This window comes from Rhinopithecus bieti, unplaced genomic scaffold (assembly GCF_001698545.2).
Source record: "Rhinopithecus bieti isolate Rb0 unplaced genomic scaffold, ASM169854v2 scaffold_3040, whole genome shotgun sequence".
In the NCBI taxonomy this organism is placed as follows: Eukaryota; Metazoa; Chordata; class Mammalia; order Primates; family Cercopithecidae; genus Rhinopithecus; species Rhinopithecus bieti.
Genome location: NW_016804657.1, coordinates 7,201,882 through 7,225,377, shown reverse-complemented (window position 1 = coordinate 7,225,377; position 23,496 = coordinate 7,201,882). Strand labels below are relative to the sequence as shown.

Sequence of the window (23,496 nt, the reverse complement as noted above, 5' to 3'; positions counted from 1 at the left end):
ACAAGTAGTAGAAGTTCAATAAATGTTTGTTGAATGAATGAACGATGAAGGATTGAATAGGCTGTATGTGTTTTGTACCATATGTAATGCCACAGGACTTCAGAAGAAAGGCAGAGCCCAGGGCTGGATAGCCAGGGAAGATTTTCTTAAGGGAACGGCATATGAGCTACTCTGGCGAGATAGCCAATGAAATCACTCATAGGTGTTATGAAGCACGAGAAAGGGGCAGGGCTGGGACCCTCACCTCTTTTTTCTTTTTTCTTTTTTTAAGACGGAGTTTCGCTCTTTTGCCCAGGCTAGAGCGAAGTGATGTGATCTCGGCTCACTGCAACCTCCACACCCCTGAGTTCAAGCAATTCTCCTGCCTCAACCTCCCAAGTAGCTGGGATTATAGGTGCGTGCCACAGTGCCCAGCTAATTTTTTTTTTAGTAGAGAAGTGGTTTCACCACGTTGGCCAGGCTGGTCTCAAACTCCTGACCTCAGGTGATCTGTCTCGGCCTCCCAAGGTGTTAGGATTACAGGCGTGAGCCACCATGCCCGGGCAGAGCCCTCATCCCTCTACTGGGTAGATCTTGTGGCAATTGTTACCTAGCAGGATTTTGTGTTTGAATTTTGGGAGGCGATGAGGTTTCATTCATCATTGTCCTTAGTAATTAACTCTGGGTGCTGAAACAATAGCCTCTCAGATTCAGAGGAAAAAGTAGTTCAATCCTCAGTGAGCTGTCACAGGAAGTCCTGAATATACTTAGTTTTTGTGGTTTAGCCCTCAGAGCTTCCTGCCAGAGTGTAACAAGGTTTAGCAAGTCTAAGAAGCCAAGGAGAAGGCGGGCAGACAGGACCACAGACATGGCACCAACATTTCAAAGCAGGTGCTTTCTCACCACCTATTGTTTTAGAACTCCAACTGAAAATTATTTTTTTCTCCCCACTTCCCCCAAAGTACAGCTAGCATGACTGCTAGCTGGGGATGGGGTCTGACCTTTTAATTACAGTCACTTAAGACACTTAAGTTTTGATTCAACTGAGTTGTCTCTTAGCCTATCCTTTTGTATGTCATCTGATGAGTTCATGACACTTCCAGTATCCATAGATTTCCCTGTTTTTTTTTTTTTTTTTTTTTTTTTTTTTTCTTTGAGACGGAGTCTCACTCTGTCGCCCAGGCTGGAGTGCAGTGGCCGGATCTCAGCTCACTGCGAGCTCCGCCTCCCGGGTTCCCGCCATTCTCCTGCCTCAGCCTCCCGAGTAGCTGGGACTACAGGCGCCCGCCATCTCGCCCGGCTAGTTTTTTGTATTTTAGTAGAGACGGGGTTTCACCGTGTTCGCCAGGATGGTCTCGATCTCCTGACCTCGTGATCCGCCCGTCTCGGCCTCCCAAAGTGCTGGGATTACAGGCTTGAGCCACCGTGCCCGGCCGATTTCCCTGTTTTCAAGGATGACAGTACAGGTCATTATGACCGTGTCTGAACAGTCAAGGAAGTAAGACCCAAAAGGTTAAGTTTTCTGGTGATTCCTGTTAACGTTTGTGCATGGAGTCTTCAATTCATTATGGAAATCTACAAATAGGTTGTTGGACCCAGCTTTGCAGCTGAAACCTGGGGAGAATGTTCTGGTCATTCTGGTGAGAACTAAGGAGGTCTCAGCTGGATTGAGTTGACTGAATTTGATCCTGCTGTCACACCAGTGAGGCAGCCTTCTCTCCTCGATACTGGGGTCCTTCACACAATGAGCAGACTCGGGTCTAGTCAAAGCTTTTATTTCACTTTTACTCACAGGATGGTGAGCAAGTGTCCACCAGGGCACATAAGAAATTCCAGAGTCTCTTAAGCAGATAGGCTGCTTGTAGAGAGACCCAGGCACACCAATCACTTGATTTATCGCATCTACACATGATCTGAGAGGGGAAAAGAGATCTCTAAGATTTCTGTGCTCGGTGTTCTACAATTCTTACAATCACACTTATATTGCTTCTCCTTACTGGTGTGATGGGGCTCTCTGAGGAGACCAAAGACTCCAGATGTTGCCCACATGGCTGAGTTCGAAGATGCAGAGGTGGCTGTGACCCACAGCCTCAGGAGGTGACAATGTTCTGCATGTAGAAAACACCTGATGGAAGTACGGATGTGCATATCAGGAGTGCAGAAATCCACAGTGCTTTTTAATCGGAAAAGACAGTTTCTATCTTTTTTAATTAGAGGAAGGGGACAATGAGTTTTCTGCTGCCCCTTGGGGAGGTTTTGGCTGAACTCGAGGTCTGGGGAGGGGCGGGCCTTTCTGCTGGTGAACTTGTGTGCCCGACGGAGCAGGAGGCCTCTTCTGGGGCTGGTGCTGAACACGGTGTGCAGGAGGCAGGGGGCGATGACTAGGTGCCTGGGAACGATGACCAGGTGGTGGAGGAGGATGTTGGGAAGCTGCTGGATTCTGAGGGGTTGACGCTGGAATTTGGTGGGGCTTCCGGGCCCTTTCTTCAGTAGCTACTCTGTGGGCTCTTATCTCCAGCTCCTCATCTGCAACAACAAAACCTCAATAGAGTTCATCTTGGCCAGGTGAAATTGATGTAAATATTGAGTACCTTTCATGTGCAAGGCACCTTGCACATAAAAGGTACTGCTTTGGGGGATGCAATGAGAAAGAAGAAGTTGCCCCTACTCTCTGAGAACTCTAAAGCTCATAGGAGAGAAAGAAGTGCTCACCATAAGGTAGAGGGAGAGCGTAGGACTAGAGAACTCAAGGAACCAACAGGAAGAAGACACATGAGTGGAGGGCTTTGCGCCTGGTGCTCCTGTGATCAGAGATAGCACTCAGACCTGGATCCCTACCTCTGTACTGACCTAGAGATTGTTCCCTGAGAGCAAGAACCTCGTGGTTAGAGCGCATGGGAAGGGGTTATGAGGAGTCACGGAGGATATTAGTAACTACATTCCTTCTGAGGCATTTCAGTGTTAGATATGCCTTTCCCCCAGTTCTACTGTCATGCAACCCACCTACTGGTAAGAGGTTGGAATATGCAAGGGACTTTTTGTCCTTAGAAATTTACTAACTCCTCAGAAATTCGTGACCTATCCTCTTGGCCGCAGGAGGGAAAGAATTCCTCCTCTCCTCATCCATCAGGATTTTCTTCTTTGTGTGACTTCAGTCCATGAAAGCAGAACCACAACTATTCGTAATGTAGTTTTCCTGTACTCTGAAAATCACAGGGCATCTGTGAGGGTGCCCAGCTGCTAGAGGCCTGGAGCACCCTGCTGGCCCCTCTGGACTCCTTCAGGCTGTAAGTTAGGTATTTCAGTACCTGCACCCAAAGCCATCTTTGCAGTAGCTCCAGAGGGAGTTAGGAAGAGAAGATTTTCCCTGGGGTGAAATAATTACCTCTTTTCTTTTTTTTTTTTTTGGAGACGAAGTTTCACTCTTGTTGCCCAGGCTGGAGTGCAATGGCACAATCTTGGCTCACTGCAACCTCCGCCTCCCGGGTTCAAGCAATTCTCCTGCTTCAGCCTCCTGAGTAGCTGGGATTACAGGCATGTACCACCATGCCTGGCTAATACTGTATTTTTAGTAGAGACGGGTTTCTCCATGTTGGTCAGGCTGGTCTTGAACTCCCGACCTCAGGTAATCTGCCCACCTTGGCATCCCAAAGTGCTGGAATTACAGGCATGAGCCACCGCACCCGACCGAAAAAATTACCTCTTACATCTTTATGGAGATGTGTGGCTGGGGAAGCACAAGCCCTCTCTAAGCATCACCCTGTAACTTCCGGATGTTGATTCAAACCAGATGGCCTCCTCTGACTACAGGAAATGTGAGCATTAGGTGGCTTTGAGTGTAGAGTCAAAGTCAGACAATGTGATTTTGATACCTAAGTGGCTCGTGTGCTCTAAGCACAAAGAGGAAAGGGCCTCCAGAAAGGGCAAAACACATCCTCTATGCCATCTTCCGTGCCCTGCAGTCGTTGCTTAGGTTATGTCCAGTAGACTGTGCAGAGGGCTCTAACCCCTGACCCCAGTTCTGAATTTGGGGCAGTGGGTGGTCCTTTTTCAGTGACTCCTATGTGGCAAGCTTGCACCGGCCATTGATTTACTACTCTGTTCACCCACCATTTTTGTTTTTTGTTTGTTTTGTTTTTTTGAGACAGGGTCTTGCTCTGTCGCCCAGACTGGAGTGCAGTGGTTGATCACATCTCACTGTATTCTCAATTTCCTGGGCTGAAATGATTCACCTACCTCAGCCTCCTGACTAGCTGGGACTACAGGTATACGTCACCACACCCGCCTAATTTTTTAATTTATTTTTTAAAGTAGAGACAAGGTCTCACTACATTGCCTAGGCTGGTCCCAAACTCCTGAGCTCAAAGGATCCTCCTGCCTCGGCCTCCCAAAGTACTGAGATTACAGGTGTGAGCCACCACACCTGGCCCATCCACCATTTTGTTCATTTGTCCTTCCAATGTTTATTCCTCATCTTCTAAGTGTTAAGTGTCATTGTGACTTAGACACAAATCGTCCTCAGGAAGCCTAAAATCAAGAGGCGAACAAGAATTGAAAATTGCAATGTCAATTTCTGTGAAGAGCCCAGGGCCACCAGAAAGTGTAGGCAGAGGCACATGAGTTCTGGTAGGAGGAATGGGGTGTGACCACATGGCTGAGACTGCAGTCAGGGTTGCACAGACAAGGCTGGCTACGACTCTGTGCACCCTGCCTGGTTCAAGCAGGACAGTGGGTCTCAGTCTGCCCACCCCAGCAGCTGCAGCTGGCGCCTAAACGTGTGCTCCCAGGAATTCCTCCAGGCTCACTGTCCGTCTCCCTTGTTTGCATCTCCTGGTTGCTCAGCCCAGGGCGTGACTGGGATGAGGCAAGTGAGGCTGACGGGCATGCAGTTTAAAGAGGCACCAACTTTCAGGTTGTGCAAGGGCAGGTCAGCCTCCTTAAATTCTGTGCCTTAAATTCTGGGCTCCTTGCCTCAGCCTAGGCCTGAATCAGCCTACTGGCCACAGGATTTAAGGCAAATAATTGAACCTCACTGAATTTAAGTTTGCTCAACTGTGTTGTTATCTATCTCCTAAGATCACTCTGAAAGCTGGATGCACTAATAGATATAAAACACAGAGACTAATGACTTTTTTTTTTATCAGCATGAACTAACCACCATGCTGGTCTTCTCAGCCTGGTGATGGCAGAGATCACCTTGTCTTGGGGTGACAAGTGAGGTCCACCTTGGAAGAAGACGTGGTCTTTGACCATTAGTCAATGGAGAAGGGGTCTTTGCTAGAGAGGAGCATGGAGAACAGCCAGAGCTGGGCACAGAGGAGGGCAAGCCGGGCATGCCTAAGGGACCTGCCAGTGATTCAGCTGCACTGTGGTGGAAAGTGTGGGACAATGGTGGTGGGAAGAATGGGGCTAAGTTCAGGAAGATGTTTCAGGGCCTGGGCTGGGGGCAGTGGCATGATGGGACGTGGGGTTGAGGGACCACAGCCTGACGGGGAGGCAGAGGGAGAACAGAGGAAGAAGTTTGAGGTAAAGAAACCAAATCCAGAGGGCACAGGGCCCAAGGCCACCACTGCTTGGGGAAATCTGGACCACCTCCCTGGGCAGCACTGGAAACAGCTGGTGTGGCTGTGCCTGCAGGTTCTAGGGAGAGACCAAGTCCTGCTGTGAACGTGAATTGCAGAGAACCCCAGGGCCTGTTCCCTTGGCTGCAAGTCCCGCCAATGGCTGACACCCTCATCTGTGCCCCGACAGTGACCCCGGGTTGGCCATTCTCTGAAGTGTTTTGCTTTGGCTGGCCTGGATGCTCCCTGAGCCAGCTGCCCTTTTCATTGCTGATAGGTTGTCGGACAGGCCTGATCCGAGGAGAAACTCTCAACCCTAACACATCCCTCAAACAGAGAATTAGCAAAGGGGAGCACAGTCACCCTGCTTTAGAACAGCTGTTTTCCTGTGAGTACCTGATGACCTGAATGATTTTCCCTGTGTTTCTAGGAGCTTGGTCCTGAACCCAAGACTAAGTCCACAATCTTCGGTCACCCATAGACAGGACATTTATTGCTAGAAATGGTGTTTTAGAGCTAACCTTTCTACCTATGTAGAGAAGTGTGGCTCATTCAAAAGATGTTCACATTAGCCTGTCACCAAGTAAGCCTCAGTGGTGGATTCCAATGAGGCCAACTGGATTCACTGTCTCAAAGCTCCCACATTGTCACCACTAAGAATTTGTTTTTCAAAAATCAAGCTAACCACAAAATGAAACAAGCTATACCCGCTGGCTACAACCCTGACATTCCGAAACTACCTATTTCCATTATTTTCTCTGCAGATTCAAGGTGTCATCCCCATGAGCTGTTTCATGGGGATTTTGCTGGGGCCTGTGGTGGGAAGAAAGAGGGGGAGCTTACCATTTCTCCGACTCCTCTGTTTTTTCCTTTTGGTGATGTAGAAAACGAGCAGTGCCACAAAGACCATCAAGAGGCTGCCTCCTCCACAAATGCCAATGATGAGATAGATGTCCAGACCTTTCTCTGCAAAAGGAAGAGAAGTGGGATGGCCGGGAGGGGTCCAGGCAGAGAGGCCGTTACTCTGGCCAAGGATGCTGCCTCCTACATCAAGCAGATAAGAGAGCTTGTTGGGACCTTTCACCCCACGGCTCCCAGGCTCACAGAGGGTGGTGAGTGGTGTCAACCCTGGGAGGACCCAAGGTCCTGGGGAAGCTCCATCTGCAGGCTCCTTGGGAAACTGCTCTCAGGGACTAGAAATGCCTGACTGCTCATGCACCAAGGCCTGCCTGCCCACTGCCCCCGTCATGGACATGGACATCACAAACTTTTAGATCCAAGGATCTTAGAGATACTCTAAAGGAACCTCTAGTGTCAAACATGAGGCCCCGAGAGGGAGGATGAGTTGCCCGAAGCCACGCAATATCTGTTCCTGAGCAGTTCCCTTAAGCAACCCCCTGTCTCGGTGTTTCTGCACTGTCGATCCTGCTCTCGTCTCTGGCTACCCTGCCCCCCGCACCATGATTCCTTCTCACCCTCTCTACCAGGCAGTTTCCAAACACTCAGGGTAAATATTTCACTTGTCCAGCCCAGCACTCTGACCTCATGGCCAGCACCCCTCAGAGTTTCCCTGGAGCCACGAGAGAAACCCGGCGTACAGTGCGCTAGTAACAGCAGTAGACTTAGTCTTCAGTTTCTGGACCTTCAGTCACTGTAATGCAATGAGGAAAACAGTGACTTCGGTGTTAAGGGAAGTGGGTTTGGTCTAGGCTTTTCTAGGCAAGAGCTGTAGCGAACTTTGGAGAGTTACTTCACCCCTCCAAGCCTGTTTCCTTCTTTGTAAAGTGGAGATAATGAAACCTACATCATAAGGTGGCTGTTGGAAGTCAATCAGATAATGGATATGAAAGTGCTTTGTAAACTGTAAAACAACACAAATGTGAGGTCTCACTCTTGCTAGTGTTCTTGCACTGGTGCTTCTGGGAGCTGTTTCCCAGAAACAGGGGAAACGGGAGGGCTGTCTGCCCCTTGTGAGTCAATAGCAGTTAGAGAAGCAGCAGTGGGGCTGGGGTCAGGGGACGGGGTCATCTAAAGAACAACTGGAACTTGGCCCAGCATCACAAAAGAAATGCTTCTGCAGGCAAAAAAGATCCTAGGGAGACACTGTTATACATGAAGCCCAGGATGGGCCCCAAGGAGAGGGTCAGAGGCTCAGAAACCAAGTTTAACAGATTATTAGACTGCAGTGGTTTGTTCATCTTGGCTTTCTTTCCTCGAGTCTCTCTCTGACCCATTCTTTGCCTGCCAGTTACACAACATCTCTAAGCTCTACTGATGAAGAGGCCTCCACCAGAGAAACAGGCATAATCTTAAACCATTGAAATTGGGTCAGTAAAGGATTTAGGGCCCTTTAGGCCCTACTGGCTTGGAGGAGGGGCAGGAGATACCAGAGGCCACTTCCTGCTGAGCTTGAGAACTTTTCTGATTTGACCCAGGGTGCGGCAGGGCAGGCCTGAAATGCTTTGGGGAGCACATGGCTAAGTCATGCAGCCACCAGCTCCATCTTCTCTCCGAGTCGTTGGGAAGTTGCCACAACTTTATCTTGGGCACATGCAGGAATGTAGGCAATGCTTTACCCAGCCTGCTCTCCAGTTTGTCCAGTGTGGCGCCGTGGGACACCTGGTAGTGCTCGCGGTGGGGAACATTACATTATGTTTCAGAAGCAGCGGTGGCGCTGTCAATCAAACATATGCCCTCCCAGTTCCTAAATCCAGGCATAGTATCTTCCTACAATTTCTCTTGGAGATCACATGCCCATGAGTTTATGTGATAAAGTATTTTTGCGCATCGGAATCTGTTCCTTCCTCCTAGTATTTTGGTTTTAAGTATGTAAATGCTCACCTAATCTGAACCAAATGGTTAGACTCTCATCATTGCTCCTCTCTGCCTTGGCCTTTCAGAATAAAACTTCCAAATCCCTTTTCAGGTCTTCAAGAGCAGCTCCTCCACCCTAATATCTCCCCAGGTATTCTTCCCATCTCCCTAGTGGTCCTTCTCCCAACCAGCTTCCGCTCTGCACCATAGAATAAGGGACATAAGCGTTCCAGCCTTCAAACCTTGGCTGCTCCCAAGGTCCTCCTTCTCTCCCTCCTTCCATCCGTGATACACACATATTTTTATACTTGTGGGCTCCAGTTAAAATAGGGTTGTCAGATATAATGCAAAACACCCAGTTAAATTTGAATTTCAGATAAACAATGAATAATTTCTAGCCCAAGTATGTTCCATGTAATCTCTGAAACATACTTATACTGTATTTTTATTTGCTATATCTGACAACTCTAATCAAAGATCTCCCGAGGACACTGCAGTGGCTCATGCCTATAATCCCAGCACTTTGGGAGGCTGAGGTGGGAGGACTGTGTGAGCACAGGAGTTCGAGACCAGCCTGGGCAACACAGTGAGACCTTATTTCTACAAAAAATTTAAAAATTAGCTGGGTTTGGTGGCGTCCTCCTGTAGTCTCAGCTACTGGGGAGGCTGAGGTGGGAGGATTGCTTGAGCCTGGAAGGTCGAGGCTGCAGTGAGCTATGATCATACAACCGCACTCCAGCCTTAGCAACAGAGCAAAATCCTGTCTCAAATAAAAAGAAGTTGTGAAGTCAAGGAGAGGCAACTTCACTCACTGTGCCTTAGTGATAGGGAAATGTGGGAGAATGACTGGTGGGAAAACCAGGGGTGAAGTGATGCTGGTCAAGTTGGTGATTGGCAGACTCTCAGATGCCTTCAATGACCCCTGCTTCCTGGTATTCTCATCTATGTGTAATCCCCTTTGATTGAATGTGGGCTAGACTTATTAATTTGCTTCTAATGAACAGAACACAGCAGAAGTGATTGGGATATCACTCCTGAGATTAAGTTACAAAAAGACCATGGCTTTTGTCCTGGGCACTTATTCCTGCTCTTTCTTAGAGGACTCTGAGGGAAGCTAGCTGCCATATTGTGAGGCAGCCCAATGGCCCACATGAATGAACTTGGAAGTGGATCCAAGAGTCTACTCATCTAATAGTCTGTGAACATGGTGCTTATTTTCTTCGTGGGCCAGGAAGCTGAAGCATAGAGAGGGGAAGAAACTCTGTCAAAATTCTCTGGCTGAATTTGGACAGACCCAAACTAGAAGTCCAGACCTCTACTCCCAAGCGAGAGCTTGGGCACTACAGCAGGCTGCCTCTCAGAAATACTTCTGGAGGTCATGTCAGGCTGGGACACTGGGGACCCATTATGGTCTTGGAGTTTTGAGATTTTCTGGAGCTAGTCCCCAAGCCTTGCCGTCCTGCTGTGTGCCAGGAGTATTGCCTTGCTGTCCACAGTCCTCTTTGGCCTCAAGGGCTCCATTCCCCCATGTCCCTGTCCCCCAGGGTTTCTGCAACCTTTTCACCTTTATTCCTGATAGGAGGCGCTGACCACTGATCTTTAGGGGAGCAGTTGGAATCATGTCACTAACTAGCCAAGGGACCTTGGGCAAGTCAGTTTCCCTCTCTGGAAAATGGGCTTTGCATGAGATACTCTCTACAGCTCCTCCCTCTTCGGTTTTGCAATTCTTTCTCCTAGAAGAGGATCTTTAAAATTGCTTGTGGTCAAATTGTGCTCAGTGGGAGGACTCCCAGGTTGGGTAACCACAGAACACCACCTCCCCTGAGGCTTCCCTTGAAGATTTCCAAGAGAAAGAGATATGTTTTCACGCTTCATCCTGAGCCAGGGCTGCCTCCCAGCATGAGCACTTGTGACCTGGAGCAGCGTGCCTCTGCCTCCTGAGGGCCTGGAGAGCTGTGTTTGTGAAGTGACGCTTGCCACGCACCTGGACAGCTGACAGTCTCCACCCTGGATTCCTTGCTGACTTTGTTCCCTGCTGTGCACTTGAATTTCGCACTCAGGCTGGTGGTCCACTTGTGTGTGATGACCCTCTGAGAAAGTTTTAGATGTTTCCCATCTTGATACAGGTTTAATTCGGGGTCAGTTCCATTCATTACTTCACAGGTCAGGGTTGTGTTGATACAAGTCCAGGAGATCTTTGGTTTTGAGACCCTCTCTAAAAAGAAAATAAAGATCCAGTTCAATTTAGGCAATTTTCTGATTTTAATAAGCATATCTATTTATACAGTGAGGGATGGAGTCAGATAGGGACAAGGGAACCATGTCAAAGACCTCTAGCACCGTTTGAAAATGATTTTATTTACAAAGAGCATTTGGAAAAAAATTATTTCTGATGACATTCATAGATACATTTTGCCACTAAATAATGTATCATATGTAATGTTTATATGCTGTCTTATACCTTAAAATGCTTTCACATGTATGATATCACTTAATCCTAACAGAGAGGCTGATGTTTTTCTTCCCATTTATAGAAAAAATGTTCAAGGCTCTGAAAGGTTCAGTGGGTGGCCTTAGAGCACCATCTAAATAAAACATGGCAGTCAGGGTTTAGGAATATGGCTAAGAGGGTGCCTCAGGAGTCTGAGAAGGGCAATGCCTTAAGAGCAGCCAGGAACCCCATCCTGGAGGAATCGCCACATTGACATGTGAACGGAGACCTCGGATACCTCTGCCCCAACCAAGTTCCTGGAGCAGAGGGCCAGGTGGGTACATGTGAGCATGTGGGTGTCCAAGGAGCTCAAGGCTCTGGGGAAAAAGAGCACCTGCCTGGGAACCAGAGACTTGGTTCTGCCTTCTCCCAGCCCAGAGCTGCTCAGCTGCTCACAGGGTCTACACTAGCCCTCCTCAGAGCATCGGAAAAGGATCAGAAAAACATGCCCCACCTGTCACAAAAGGAGCAACATGTGGCAAAGCCCTGGGCAGATCATTAGGCACTGATATTATTAGTGGTAGTTCATGCATTCAATAATCACAAACTTCTTGCCTGTCCCGCAGAGAGACTGCATCATAAAAGGAAAATGCCTAGGCTTGACATTAGATGGCTCAGGTCTACATCCTAGCCCCATCACTTCCTAGCTGTGTGACCTTCTCTTTTTCCTCCTCCTCTGGTTTTTTTTCTCATTCTTTGCTTTGTTTCCCCCAGACTTGCCACTTTTCCCTCTCAGTTTCTCTCCATTCATAATATAGACGCACTAGCTTATTTTTCAATGATTCCCTCCCACTCTGACTTCCAGACACCAATATCTTCCCCATGGAACATCACAGTCAAACTTCGTTTATGTCCCAATATATGCAGGCATGCAGAAATTAAATTAAAAGTTTTCTTCTCATCCCAAGATGATCAGTTCTACGATGCTATTGGTGTTACTGAGAAGGAAGAAAATGGAAAGTATCAACACTCAGCAACGAGTAAGTACATAGCCTAGGGGTTTGGTCATGAAGTTTGCCTGTCTCTTCAGAATCGAATTTTTTTTTTCTACTTACAACAGTAACACAGTAACATGATTGTGATGATGGTTGCAAAACTCTGAATATACTAAAGGCCATTTTAGTATAGGGACAAATTGAATGCTAGGTGAATTATCTCAATGAAGCTGTTTGGAAAAAAAAGAAAAGGTCATCATCCTTGCCAAAAAGACCTCTGAGTTTGAATCCTGACTTTGCTCCTGTCAAGCAACGAGACCTTGGACAAGCTGCTTCTGACTAGGTCTCTGTTTTCTTATATATAACAAGGAGATAATAACAGCTATGTCTCAGTATTGTTGGGAGCTTTAAATAAGATCATGTAAGCAAGCACCTGACCCCTAGCTGGTAGCCATTATTTCCACCGCAACGCTAAATGCGACCCAAATGTGAAAACACCAGCATGGTCTCCGGCGTAGGACTCACACTCAAAACAGGACACTCAAATTTTGTGCTGTTTGGAGTCCTGAGATCTGTGGTTTCCAGATGCCATAATCAGAGGCCCTTTTGAGCACCATGCTCAACCCCACTACATTTCTACAAGGTGCTCCCACTCAAGGTTGCAGGACTAGAGTGTGGAAAGTTGTCACTCACTGCAGGGGAGCTGACAGTGTCTGGGAATGCTGGACTGGGCAATCTGACACTATCTGGGATTGCTGGTAGGCCCAGGTGCTGAAGATGGGGCTGGAGACAGAGGAAGAAGGAGGGGGCCCTGCTTCTGGCGACATTTTCTGTATGAAGCACAGAAATGCTTATTTGCTCACTGAATGGCTGGCCTGTGCTCATGCTGGGGTTCCTGTCTGCCTCCCCAAGCCAAGTGCAGCTTCCTCTTTTCCCTTCTTATCACTCCCTGCCCAGCATCCGTGGGCTTTCAACTTCAGTCATTGTACAAGTTGATAAAATATTTTAAAAGTTTAAAGCAGATTAAAATTACCCACAATGCCACCACTCAAAGTTAATAATGAATAATATTTTTATGTATATCTTTATCAGATATTTTCTATTTATATGTACATATATAAATAATGTAATATTTCAGCTGGGTGAGGTGGCTCATGCCTGTAATCCAGCACTTTGGGAGGCTGAGGTGGGCGGATCACTTGAAGCCAGGAGTTCAAGAGTACCCTAGCCAACATGGTGAAATCCATCTCTACTAAAAATACGAAGATTAGCCAGGTGTGTGGGTACGCGCCTGTAATCCGAACTACTCAGGAGGCTGAGGCGTGAGAATTGCTTGAACCCAGGAGGCAGAGGCTGCAGTGAACCAAGATTGAGCCACTGCACTCCAGGCTGGACTACAGAGTGAGACCCTGTCTCTCTCTCTCTCTCTCTCTCTCTCTCTCTCTCTCTCTCTTTCTCTCTCTCTCTCTCTCTATGTGTGTGTGTGTGTATATGTGTATATATATATATATGTAATATTTTTAAAATTAAAACTAGCTTGTGATCCTATAGTCTGCCTTTTCCCCTTTATTGTGAAATTATATTATGACATTCTTTTTTTAATGAACATCAATAAATGCATATCTCCATCTTTTTAAAGGATGCATTCTTAATTTAATTGATTAATAAGTTTCTGACTGCTGACTGTTCTAGCATTTTGCTAACATGAACAACACAGTGATGGGAGTTGTGGAGTGGTACCTCCGTATACATTCACTAAGATAGCATCTTAGAACTGATCCAACCTAAGGCCTCCCATGGTTGAGAACTCCTTAATTCTGAGTTGCTGGGATTAACCACTTCCCTACCAGCATCTGCTTCTAAGGAGCCCTCCACTGCCTCTTCAGCCTGCAGCAGCAACTCCCTCATGAAGGAAATGCAGGCACAACTACTGGAGTTTGAGAAGTTTGGAGGCCGGGTGCCGTGGCTCACACCTGTAATCCCAGCACTTTGGGAGGCTGATGCAGGCAGATCCTCTGAGGTCAGGAGTTTGAGACCAGCCTGACCAACATGGCAAAATCCCATCTCTAACACAGCGAAACCCCGTCTCTACTAAAAATGCAAAAAATTAGCCGGGCATGGCGGCGGGCGCCTGTAGTCCCAGCTACTTGGGAGGCTGAGGCAGGAGAATGGCATGAACCCGAGAGGTGGAGCTTGCAGTGAGCCAAGATCGCGCCACTGCACTCCAGCCTGGGCGACTGAGCGAGACTCTGTCCCCCCCCCCCCCCCCCAAAAAAAAAAAAACACAAAAATTAGCTGGACGTGGTGGTACACCCCTGTAATCCCAGCGACTTGGGAGGATGAGGCAGGAGAATCACTTGAACCTGGGAGGCAGAGGCTGCAGTAAGCATAGATCATGCCAGTGCACTGCAGCCTGGGCAACAGAGCAAGACTCCATCTCACACACACCCACAAAAAAAACAAAGATGTGGGAAGGCATTAGCACTGAGCAAACAGGTATTGTGCCCCAGGCACTGCAAGGCACTTGTACACACATTGTCTCATTGAATATCCCTTGAAGTTGTCCTTCAAAAATCAGACTCAGAGCAGATAGGGAATTTGCCCAAGGCCGTGGTGACCTTAAGTCTGGTAATAGTGCCCAACTACAAGTTGAATCAAGATGTTATATGACATTGGCGTGCACACACACAAAGCAAGTCGCTGTCTTTAGGCTAAAGGGTGAAGGGTTTCTTTTGGGGGCAATGAAAATGTTGATTGTGGTGATGGTTACAAAACTCTGAATATACCAAAGGCCATTTTAGTATAGGGACAAATTGAATGCTAGGTGAGTTATCTCAATGAAGCTGCTTGGAAAAAAAAAAGAAAAGGTCATCATCCTTGCCAAAAAGACCTCTGAGTTTGAATCCTGACTTTGCTCCTGTCAAGCAATGAGACCTTGGACAAGCTGCTTCTGACTAGGTCTCTGTTTTCTTATATATAACAAAGAGATAATAACAGCTATGTCTCAGTATTGTTGGGAGCTTTAAATAAGATCATGTAAGCAAGCACCTGACCCCTAGCTGGTAGCCATTATTTCCACCGCAACGCTAAATGCGACCCAAATGTGAAAACACCAGCATGGTCCCTCATGTAGGGCTCACACTCAAAACAGGGCACTCGAGTTTTGTGCTGTTTGGAGTCCTGAGATCTGTGGTTTCCAGAGCCTGTAATCAGAGACCCTTTTGAGAGCCATGCTCAACCCCACTACATTTCTACAAGGTGCTCCCACTCAAGGTTGCAGGACTAGAGTGTGGAAAGTTGTCACTGCAGGGGAGCTGACAGTGTCTGGGAATGCTGGACTGGGCAATCTGACACTATCTGGGATTGCTGGTAGGCCCAGGTGCTGAAGGGGGGCTGGAGACAGAAGGTCCAGGTGCTGAAGACGGGGCTGGAGACAGAAAGGAAGAAGGAGGGGACCCTGTTTCCGGTGACATTTTCTGTGTGAAGCACAGAAATGCTTATTTGCTCACTGAATGGTTGGCCTGTGCTCATTCTGGGGTTCCTGTCTGCCTCCCCAAGTCAAGCGCAGCTTCTTCTTTTTCCTTCTTATCACTCCCTCCCCAGCATCCCCTGGGCTTTCAACTTCAATGGCATTTCGATTCCACTTTCTCTTCCTTCTCTCCCTTGCCCAAGCCACCTTTCTCTATGCCTGACCCTTATTATCCTCATTCTTCCCACTTTACAGGCACCCTTTGGTCTAGGCCAGTGGTGACTGACTTTGGCTGCTCATTATAATCTCCCAGGGAGCTTTATAACCTAATGATACCCAGGCCGCATGCAAAAACATCTGATTTAATTGGTCCTCACTTCCCTTGGATCACAGCAGCAGACTAGTCTCCCTAACCCCATCATCAATATCCACTCCTGCCCTCCCAGTACGGCAGAGATAAATAAAGCCACACCTTGTGCATCTTCTACACATATTAGCAAAAATCACCTATCACCTTGGATCACTCTGACAAGCAGATCCAAAACGAGGGCTGTTCATCCTTAAATATGTTGTTTCCAGGCCTTTTCTGCCATATAACTCCTCCTTCAGGGCAGCCTGGCTTGAAATGGGCTCTGTCGATGAAAGGCCCGCTGCTCTCCAGTCAGCCTCTTCCCGCCCCACTCCTAGCTCGCCCATTCATCAGCAACCTGGAACAGTTGCCTTTTCCCCCTCCCCACCTGTGTCTCTCTCCTGATTAATGCCACCTTAATCCAGGTTCTTCACCCAGCCCCACATTCCTGTAACCACCTGAAGAGAAAGTTGTAGGCAGGTAGACTTCAGATGTACCCCATTCCAGCACTGGACCACAGTCTTCACTGGGGCAGGAGACATGCATCTAATTTCCTGTACAGCCCCCCTAGAGGCAGAGGTCAGCGCTGGGGAATATTATAAATGCTATTTTCCAACTTGCCAAATAGCACCCACACTGAAATAAAGCAATAAAGGGAATGAACACTTACCTTGAATCTTCAAATCAAATGTTTTTTCCAACACATTTTTTCCTTTTGTATCGTATATCGATACCTTGTAGCTATCCTGATCATGGATCTTCAGATGTTTAATTTTCAGAGTTCCGTTTTTAAATAGTTTATATGCATCTTTATCCTCGAAAGTCTCCTTCTCTTTTCTGAATTGTGCAATCTTTTTCTTGTCTGAAGTTTTTTCCCATTTTATATCATCAATATCATCACTCATTTGGAAACTAGGAATGTCCAAGTCGATGTCCTGACCCAGGGCTCCCCAGGTTTCCAAAGCATTCCTAATCTCTTTGGAGACTGCACCTAGAAAAAGCAAAAGAGTTACTGAGAGTCACTTCCAGGGAAAGCTGGGTTGGGACTTCTTTGGCTCTTATGTTACTTCAGGGTCTCCAAAGAAGAAGCTTCTAACCGTGACAGTGGCGACCCATCCACCAACTTACCTTTGGAAGAAACGTTGAAAATTAGAAGGAAGCTGGTTACAATTTTACATGGAAGGCTCATCTTAGGAGTTAGTTTCCTCTTTTGATTCTGAGCTCTTCATGCAAAAGGAACTGAAGTGAGACTGGTGGAGTCCACACCCCGAGAACTTAACCACGTGCCTCTCTTTACACCTTTTACAGTAACATAAAACATAGCACACATACACAGAGAGCGAGAGCGTGCACAAGCCAGCCCTTCTGATATGCTCCTTTGCCAAAGCAGATGTGTTTATGAGTGTGTGTTTTCTTACCGCATTTTAATCCTCACACAAAAAATTGGGACGGATGGATTTTCTCATCTCAGTGAAAGAGAAAAGGATCATAGAGGCTAAGTAGATGACTAAGGATCAGTCTTTTGTAAACGAGAAGCCAAATTCAACCACCCAGGCTTTTATCCACTTAGGTATACTGTCCCTAACAAGACCACAGAGAAATATAGGTAAATGTTCACAAGCCAATAGCAGAATGCAAATATTTATCCTATATGATTATAAATATTGAAAAAGGTATGCCCATAAAATGATTAGGAAATTGATTTTTTTGTTTCTCCAAAGATATTTTTCATGTTCTAAAATCGTTTTTGTGATGAAAACAAAGAAATTGAGTATCAGCTGTAAATGCTTGCAATCCCCAAATCCTATGTTTGGTGTGTATTTTACAACTCTAGTGAAATTCACTGTTAGGTAAATAAAAACTTGTTCCAAAACAAAGAAGCATAGAGACTATGAAATACACTTAAACCACCAAAACAAACAAGTCAAAAGCATTTAAATTGATTAGCATTATAGGTGGTTAAGAAAAAGGAGAGATTAGGAGAAAAAAGAAATGAAAGGGAACAGGGAGAGAAAAAGAGAACAGAAATTTGTGACACAAGGAAAGAGACAGTGATGCAGAGATGCGTGTGCCCTGAAAAGATGCCTAAAAAGAGGAATAACCATGACAGACTTCCAAAGCACATTTTCAGCGTTACAATTCTTTAGGTCACAGTGAGTAAAAACTGTAAAAGTGGTGCTTGTTTTCTTTTTCAACTCTAAGTACAAATATGGATATTTTCTGTCAGAAAGTTGCCGAGGAAATGAAATTAAGTCAAAGCAGTTATTTGCCATTACTGGGTGGGTAAAAGGAAGCCCCAAATATTTACCTCATGGTTGTATGAGCATCTTCCACAATAATGCACAACAATTGAATTAAAATTTTAAATGCAAAACTACTACAATAATGCTAAAAGGAGGCCGGGCGTGGCGGCTCACAGCTATAATCCCAGCACTCTGGGAGGCCGAGGCGGACCTCCTCACCTTAGGTCAGGAGTTCAAGACCAACATGGCCAACGTGGTGAAACCCCATCTCTACTAAAACTACAAAAATTAGCCAGGCATGGTGACATGTGCCTGTAATTCCAGCTACTCAGGAGGCTGAGGCAGGCAAATTGCTTGAACCTGGGAAGCAGAGGTTGCAGTAAGCCAGGGTGATGCCACTGCACTCCAGCCTGGGCGGCAGAGTGAGACTCTGTCTCAAAAAAATAAAATAAAATAAAATAATTAATTAAAATGCTAAAAGGACAATATAGAAAGATATTCTTATAGCTTGAGTATGGAAGGCCTATCTACATATAACACATAATCCAAAGTAAGAAAGAAAGGATGAACACAACTGATGATATAAAGAAGTAAGGTTGGCCAGGCGCGGTGGCTCAAGCCTGTAATCCCAGCACTTTGGGAGACCGAGACGGGCGGATCACGAGGTCAGGAGATCGAGACCATCCTCGCGAACACGGTGAAACCCCATCTCTACTAAAAAAATACAAAAAACTAGCCGGGCGACGTGGCGGGCGCCTGTAGCCCCAGCTACTCGGGAGGCTGAGGCAGGAGAATGGCGTAAACCCGGGAGGTGGAGCTTGCAGTGAGCTGAGATCCGGCCACTGCACTCCAGCCTCGGAGACAGAGCGAGACTCCGTCTCAAAAAAAAAAAAAAAAAAAAAAAAGAAGTAAGGTTTATGTGCAGATGAAGAAATAAGGAACAAAATGAAAAGGCATGACAAAATACTTGTGATATGTATAAAATTATTAATATTCAAAATATAGAAATAATTCTTATCAATCAATACAAAATAGTTTTTAAAATGGGCAAAGGATATAAATGATCAGCTTACAGAAGAAGCACTTCACAGAAGAAATATCAAACCCACAAGAGGAGTCTAATGTCACCAAAATTATATGTATATATCTTAGCTATAAAATACCATTTTTCACCAGCAGATTGGCAAAATCAGGAAAAATGATAATTTACATTATTAACATGAATGTGTGAAGAAATGAACCTTCATACAACATCAGAGGGAATATAAATCAATACTTTCTGGGGAAAGGAATTTATCATTTCCACCAAACTTTAAAATGTGTCTTTTTTTCACCGAGTGATTTTAACTTCAGAAATCTATCCCACACAAATGAAAGCACAGATGTTTTAAAATGCTGTTCAAGGACGTTTGTTGTATCATTTTTGTAATAAAAAATTGCAAGCCACTAAAATTACAGTATGTTCGTATTATGAAATACTGTATAACCATCAAAATAGTATAACATAGGCCTAAAAGTAAGACATGGAAAGATGCTTTTGGAAAATCACATGAAAAGAGTAAATTGCAAAACAATATCTATAGGATTAGTCCTTTTTATATATGATACTGTCTTTATACTATGCTACGGGTATACCAGCATACCGTATCATATTCTGTTGTTATTAAGGTATGTACGGGAAAAAAGCCTGAAAGGGCTGATGGTGAATTTTTTTTACAGTGTTTGTCTTTCAGGTATTAGACTGCGAGAGAACGGACATGAAATCTTCACTTCTTACCTTTGTAAACCAAAAAATACTTGAGACAGGTCTCAATCGATTTAGAAGTTTATTTCATCAACATTAAGGACAAAAAGGAACACAGAACCACAGGAACAATCTGTGGTTTGTGCCTTTTTCTCAAGATGATTTTGAAGGCTTCAGTATTTAAAGGGGAAAAGCTGGTCAGAGGGGAAGGAGGGAGGATACAGTCACATTACTGAATCCATATGTTGCAAGAGAAAAGAAGCAGGTAGGGGAATGGTCAATTGTGTATTCTTCTCATGCTCAGTAAATTGGCACTTTCATAAGATAAGGTGAACATAGAGTAGCTACCCCTGGAGACAGCAGCTTTTTATCTGTAGTTGTCTGCTTAGAAACTCAAGGAAAGGCAGTTTCTTGCATGACTCAACTTTCAGTTTATTTTTTCCTTTTGGCATAATGAATTGGGGTCCTGGCATTTTATTTTTCTTTCCATTTTATTAATTTCTGTGAAGTTTAAAATTTTGGAAACAAACACTTTTTTGTAATAAAAAAAATGTCTTTTTAAGAAAGGATGCTTAGGGCACACATATTTTTTCAAAAGTATCTGCCAACCCAGAGAAGCAGCACAGAGCTTCCCTGCTTGTGAGTGGCTAACCCACCAGCCACTGTCCAACTCCAGTCTGTCAAGGCCTGGTGGAGAGAAGGTGGTGCCGGCCATCCTCTCCCCCGTCTCAGCTTTTGAGTGCGCTTGCCCTCTCTTCCTCTCACTTTCCTCATGGAGCATGTGAAGAGCAGCTTTCTGCTCCTCTATTTGAAACATTGATTTTACTCCTCTAAAACTAATTCAATTCTGAGTGATGAGCATGGCTTCAAGGGCAGAAACCATGAAAAAGAAAGAGATCGGTAGATCTGACTCTGTAAAATGTGAAAACTTTGTATTTTTCCATAAAAAAATTAAAAGAATGCACTAAAAGGAGCAAATTACTTGCAAGATACATGACAAAGGCATAACAATTTTTTTTTTTTTTTTTAATTTTAGAGACAGGGTTTCGCTCTGTTTCAGGTAGGAGTGCAGTGGCATGATCACAATATACTGCAGCCTTGACCTCCTGGGCTCAAGTGATCCTCCCACCTTGGCCTCCCAAAGTGTTGGGATGACAGGTGTGGGCCACTGTGCCTGGCAAACATTAAATTTTTAATATTAAATTTTTCTTGTAAACATAGAAAAGATAGACACCTTAATATCAAAATAGGTCAAAGTCATAAAAGAAGCAATCCACAAAAGAAGAATTTTGTTTCTATTTATGAATAAAGAAATGTCAGTTTTAACATAGATGCATTTTCATCTTCATTTGAAAATGAAAACATAGTGTTGATGATGGTGAAAGTGGGCGTTCTTGTATATAGGAGAATTGCAAATAGGTATAGTTTCTGGTGGGCAATTTGTCAGTGTGAATTAGAAGTATCAAAAATATGTGGATTTCTAACAAGTCCACAAGGATGATTTTATCATAAGGAAATAATGAAGGCTATGTACTAGACTTGGCTATAAATTTATACACTGCAGTATTTTAAAGCCAAAATTGGAAACAATTTAAATGTCTAAGAGAAGGAAATTGGTTAAGTAAATCATGACATAGACAAGCTGTGGAATATGATAAAAACAGGTCCCAATTGTAGGAGAGGAGAAAAGTAATCTTTTTCCTCTGCTCGTCTTAGATTCTCTGGCTGGAACCCTGTAAACCAGACTGGGAAAAGACAGGTTAACTAGGGAAAGACACATTGAAGTTGATCAAGATGTGTATCCCTCATAAACATGGGAGCACCCAGTGGTGAGTAACCCAAAGGGATGTTAGAACTTGGACTTGTAGAGTATCTTAGGCTAAACAAACAAAAAGGGATTTGGGGCTTCTAGGTGGGAGAGGCAGGTTACTGAATAACCAGGAAAAGTGTGGTAAACAATGAGTTATTTAGTAAGGTTTGTTGGCAGATTGAAGCCAATGCCTTCTCCATTGATAAGAGTTGTTAAGAGTACTCCTCTTCTGGATACAGGAAAAGGAGATGCCTTTTACAAATGGGTATTTTCTTCAGAAATTGTAAATTTTCTTTACAAAAGAAAATTTTGTGCTGTGTTTTAAAGCTTTTACTGCCTCTGCTGGTTCATGATGGCCTTTTGCTCAAAATAACCCATATGCTAAAAAGGCATGTTTTAGGGTGGCATTAAAGTGGGAGGTGGAACTTGACTCTGGGGGTGGGGCTTGGACACTGAACCAAATTGAGGACTAGCTAAAACAGAGATGGGTGGAAGCAGCTTTCCGTAGGACATGCCCACCAGTGTGCCATGTCAGTTTACTGTTGCCATGGCAATACCCAACCTTTACCACCTTTTTCCATGACAATGACCTGGAGACCCAGAAGTTACTACCCTTTTCCTAGAAATTTCTGCATAATGTGCCCTTTAACTTGCATATAATTACAATGGGTATAAATGGGACTGCAAAACTACCTTTAAGCTGATACTCTAGGCACACTGACTGTAGTGTATACCTGCTCTGCAAGGAGCAGTACCTCTGCTGCTGCTTCAATAAAAGTTGCTGTCTAACACCACCAGCTCACCCTTGATTCTTTCCTGAGTGAAGCCAAGAACACTCCCAGGCTAAGCCCTAATGGGGCTTACCTGTCCTACATCAGTATCTTCTGGTACCCTTCACAATCAACAATACAGTCCCATTTTATTTCTCGAAAAGCATGTGTTGGGTGAGTCTCTTGCAGAATGTCCCCAGGGTGCTGGTACCTGTGTGGTGGGATAATAGATACTATTCTGCTCTCCTTGCTTGCTGTTGCTATTCTAATCTATCTAGATTGAACATGTATTGTCCTTCAGTTGAATTCTGTTTAATTCTAAGTGGATCTACCACTTCAGTAAACATTCTGAGTGCTGAGGCAGGTGCAGTCCCTGCCTTTGTTTGAGTCTTTGCACGGGACCATCTACTTGGTGACTCATTCCAGTTCCTCCCTCGCCACTCTTGCTGCAATGTACAGGTTGGCTCTTGCTCTATCTTCACTGATTCTTTTTCTTACCTAAACTCACACTCCTGGAGAAGTAGGCTACAGGGAGGAGAATAAGAAGCAGAGAAGGAAGAAAACATTTTTGAAGGTCTTACGTTAGGTTGACCTCTTATTCCCTGATTAGTAAAATATTGATGGTCTTGACTTCTACCTCCCTTTCCCTTTGTCAAAGGAGAGCCTTAACAAGGCTCAGGTCAAGTCAGGACTGATAGAAATAAGTGCTCCGTGCCAGAAGGAAAAACCAGCACTTACACAGAAGATTTCTCAGCAAGGCACATTTACTTCTGCAGAAGGGTGCTGCCTGTGTCCCTCCGATTGTAAGAGCACACTGAGCAGGGTAGCGCAGGGGTTTTTATCCCTAACACAGTTCCTGTTTCTGTGTCCTTTCCCCACTGGCTGGAGTCAGACCACACAGTTTAAGCTGACCCAAGTGGCTAGTGTTTGAAATTGAATAAGGCCAATTAGGCAGGAAGGGAGAGGTTGTCCATTACCAACTAGGCCAGAAGGGTTGTTTACAGAGTAAGAGGTTTGCTGGTTACAGATTAAGCAGAGAAACAAGTGCTCATTACAGATTAAGCAGAGTAACAAGTGCTCATTATAGATTAAGAAAGACAAAGGAAGCTTTGAAGAGGAACTTATTATTTTTGGCAAATTTCCCCCTCTTGACTTTATAGTTCTTCCTCTTCAAATTTCCTTGACATATCCTGGTTTTGTTAGTCCTCTTGGTCATTTAGGAGTAGGAGCTTATCTGAGTAGGACAAGGGAGAATCGAGGGGGTTTTGTGAGGGCTTTTTCTATAAGTCTTTGCACTAATCTATGAATAGAAGGTATGATGCAGCAACCTA

General features: G+C 45.1%; 1 protein-coding gene across 1 annotated transcript; it reads right to left on the bottom strand.

Annotated features, from left to right (window-relative positions):
- Nucleotides 1-1,738: 1,738 nt before the first annotated feature.
- On the bottom strand, nucleotides 1,739-16,897 carry CD2 (CD2 molecule). Its single transcript, XM_017869813.1, has 5 exons — nucleotides 16,727-16,897; nucleotides 16,269-16,589; nucleotides 10,339-10,569; nucleotides 6,384-6,506; nucleotides 1,739-2,505 (listed from the first exon to the last, which is right to left on the bottom strand). The coding sequence occupies exons 1-5, from the start codon at nucleotides 16,785-16,787 to the stop codon at nucleotides 2,186-2,188; spliced, it is 1,056 nt and encodes a 351-aa protein (XP_017725302.1). The 5' UTR covers nucleotides 16,788-16,897; the 3' UTR covers nucleotides 1,739-2,185.
- Nucleotides 16,898-23,496: the final 6,599 nt, after the last annotated feature.

What these genes read in the sequence shown, in the direction of transcription:
- CD2 (XM_017869813.1), bottom strand. Translation starts at nt 16,787, where the DNA reads ATGAGCCTTCCATGTAAAATTGTAACCAGCTTCCTTCTAATTTTCAAC. An exon ending in TTTCAACGTTTCTTCCAAAG is followed by an intron (nt 16,590 to 16,726) that starts GTAAGTTGGTGG and finishes TGCTTTTTCTAG; the next exon opens with GTGCAGTCTCCAAAGAGATT. An exon ending in ATTTGATTTGAAGATTCAAG is followed by an intron (nt 10,570 to 16,268) that starts GTAAGTGTTCAT and finishes TTTTCTTTTTAG; the next exon opens with AGAGGGTCTCAAAACCAAAG.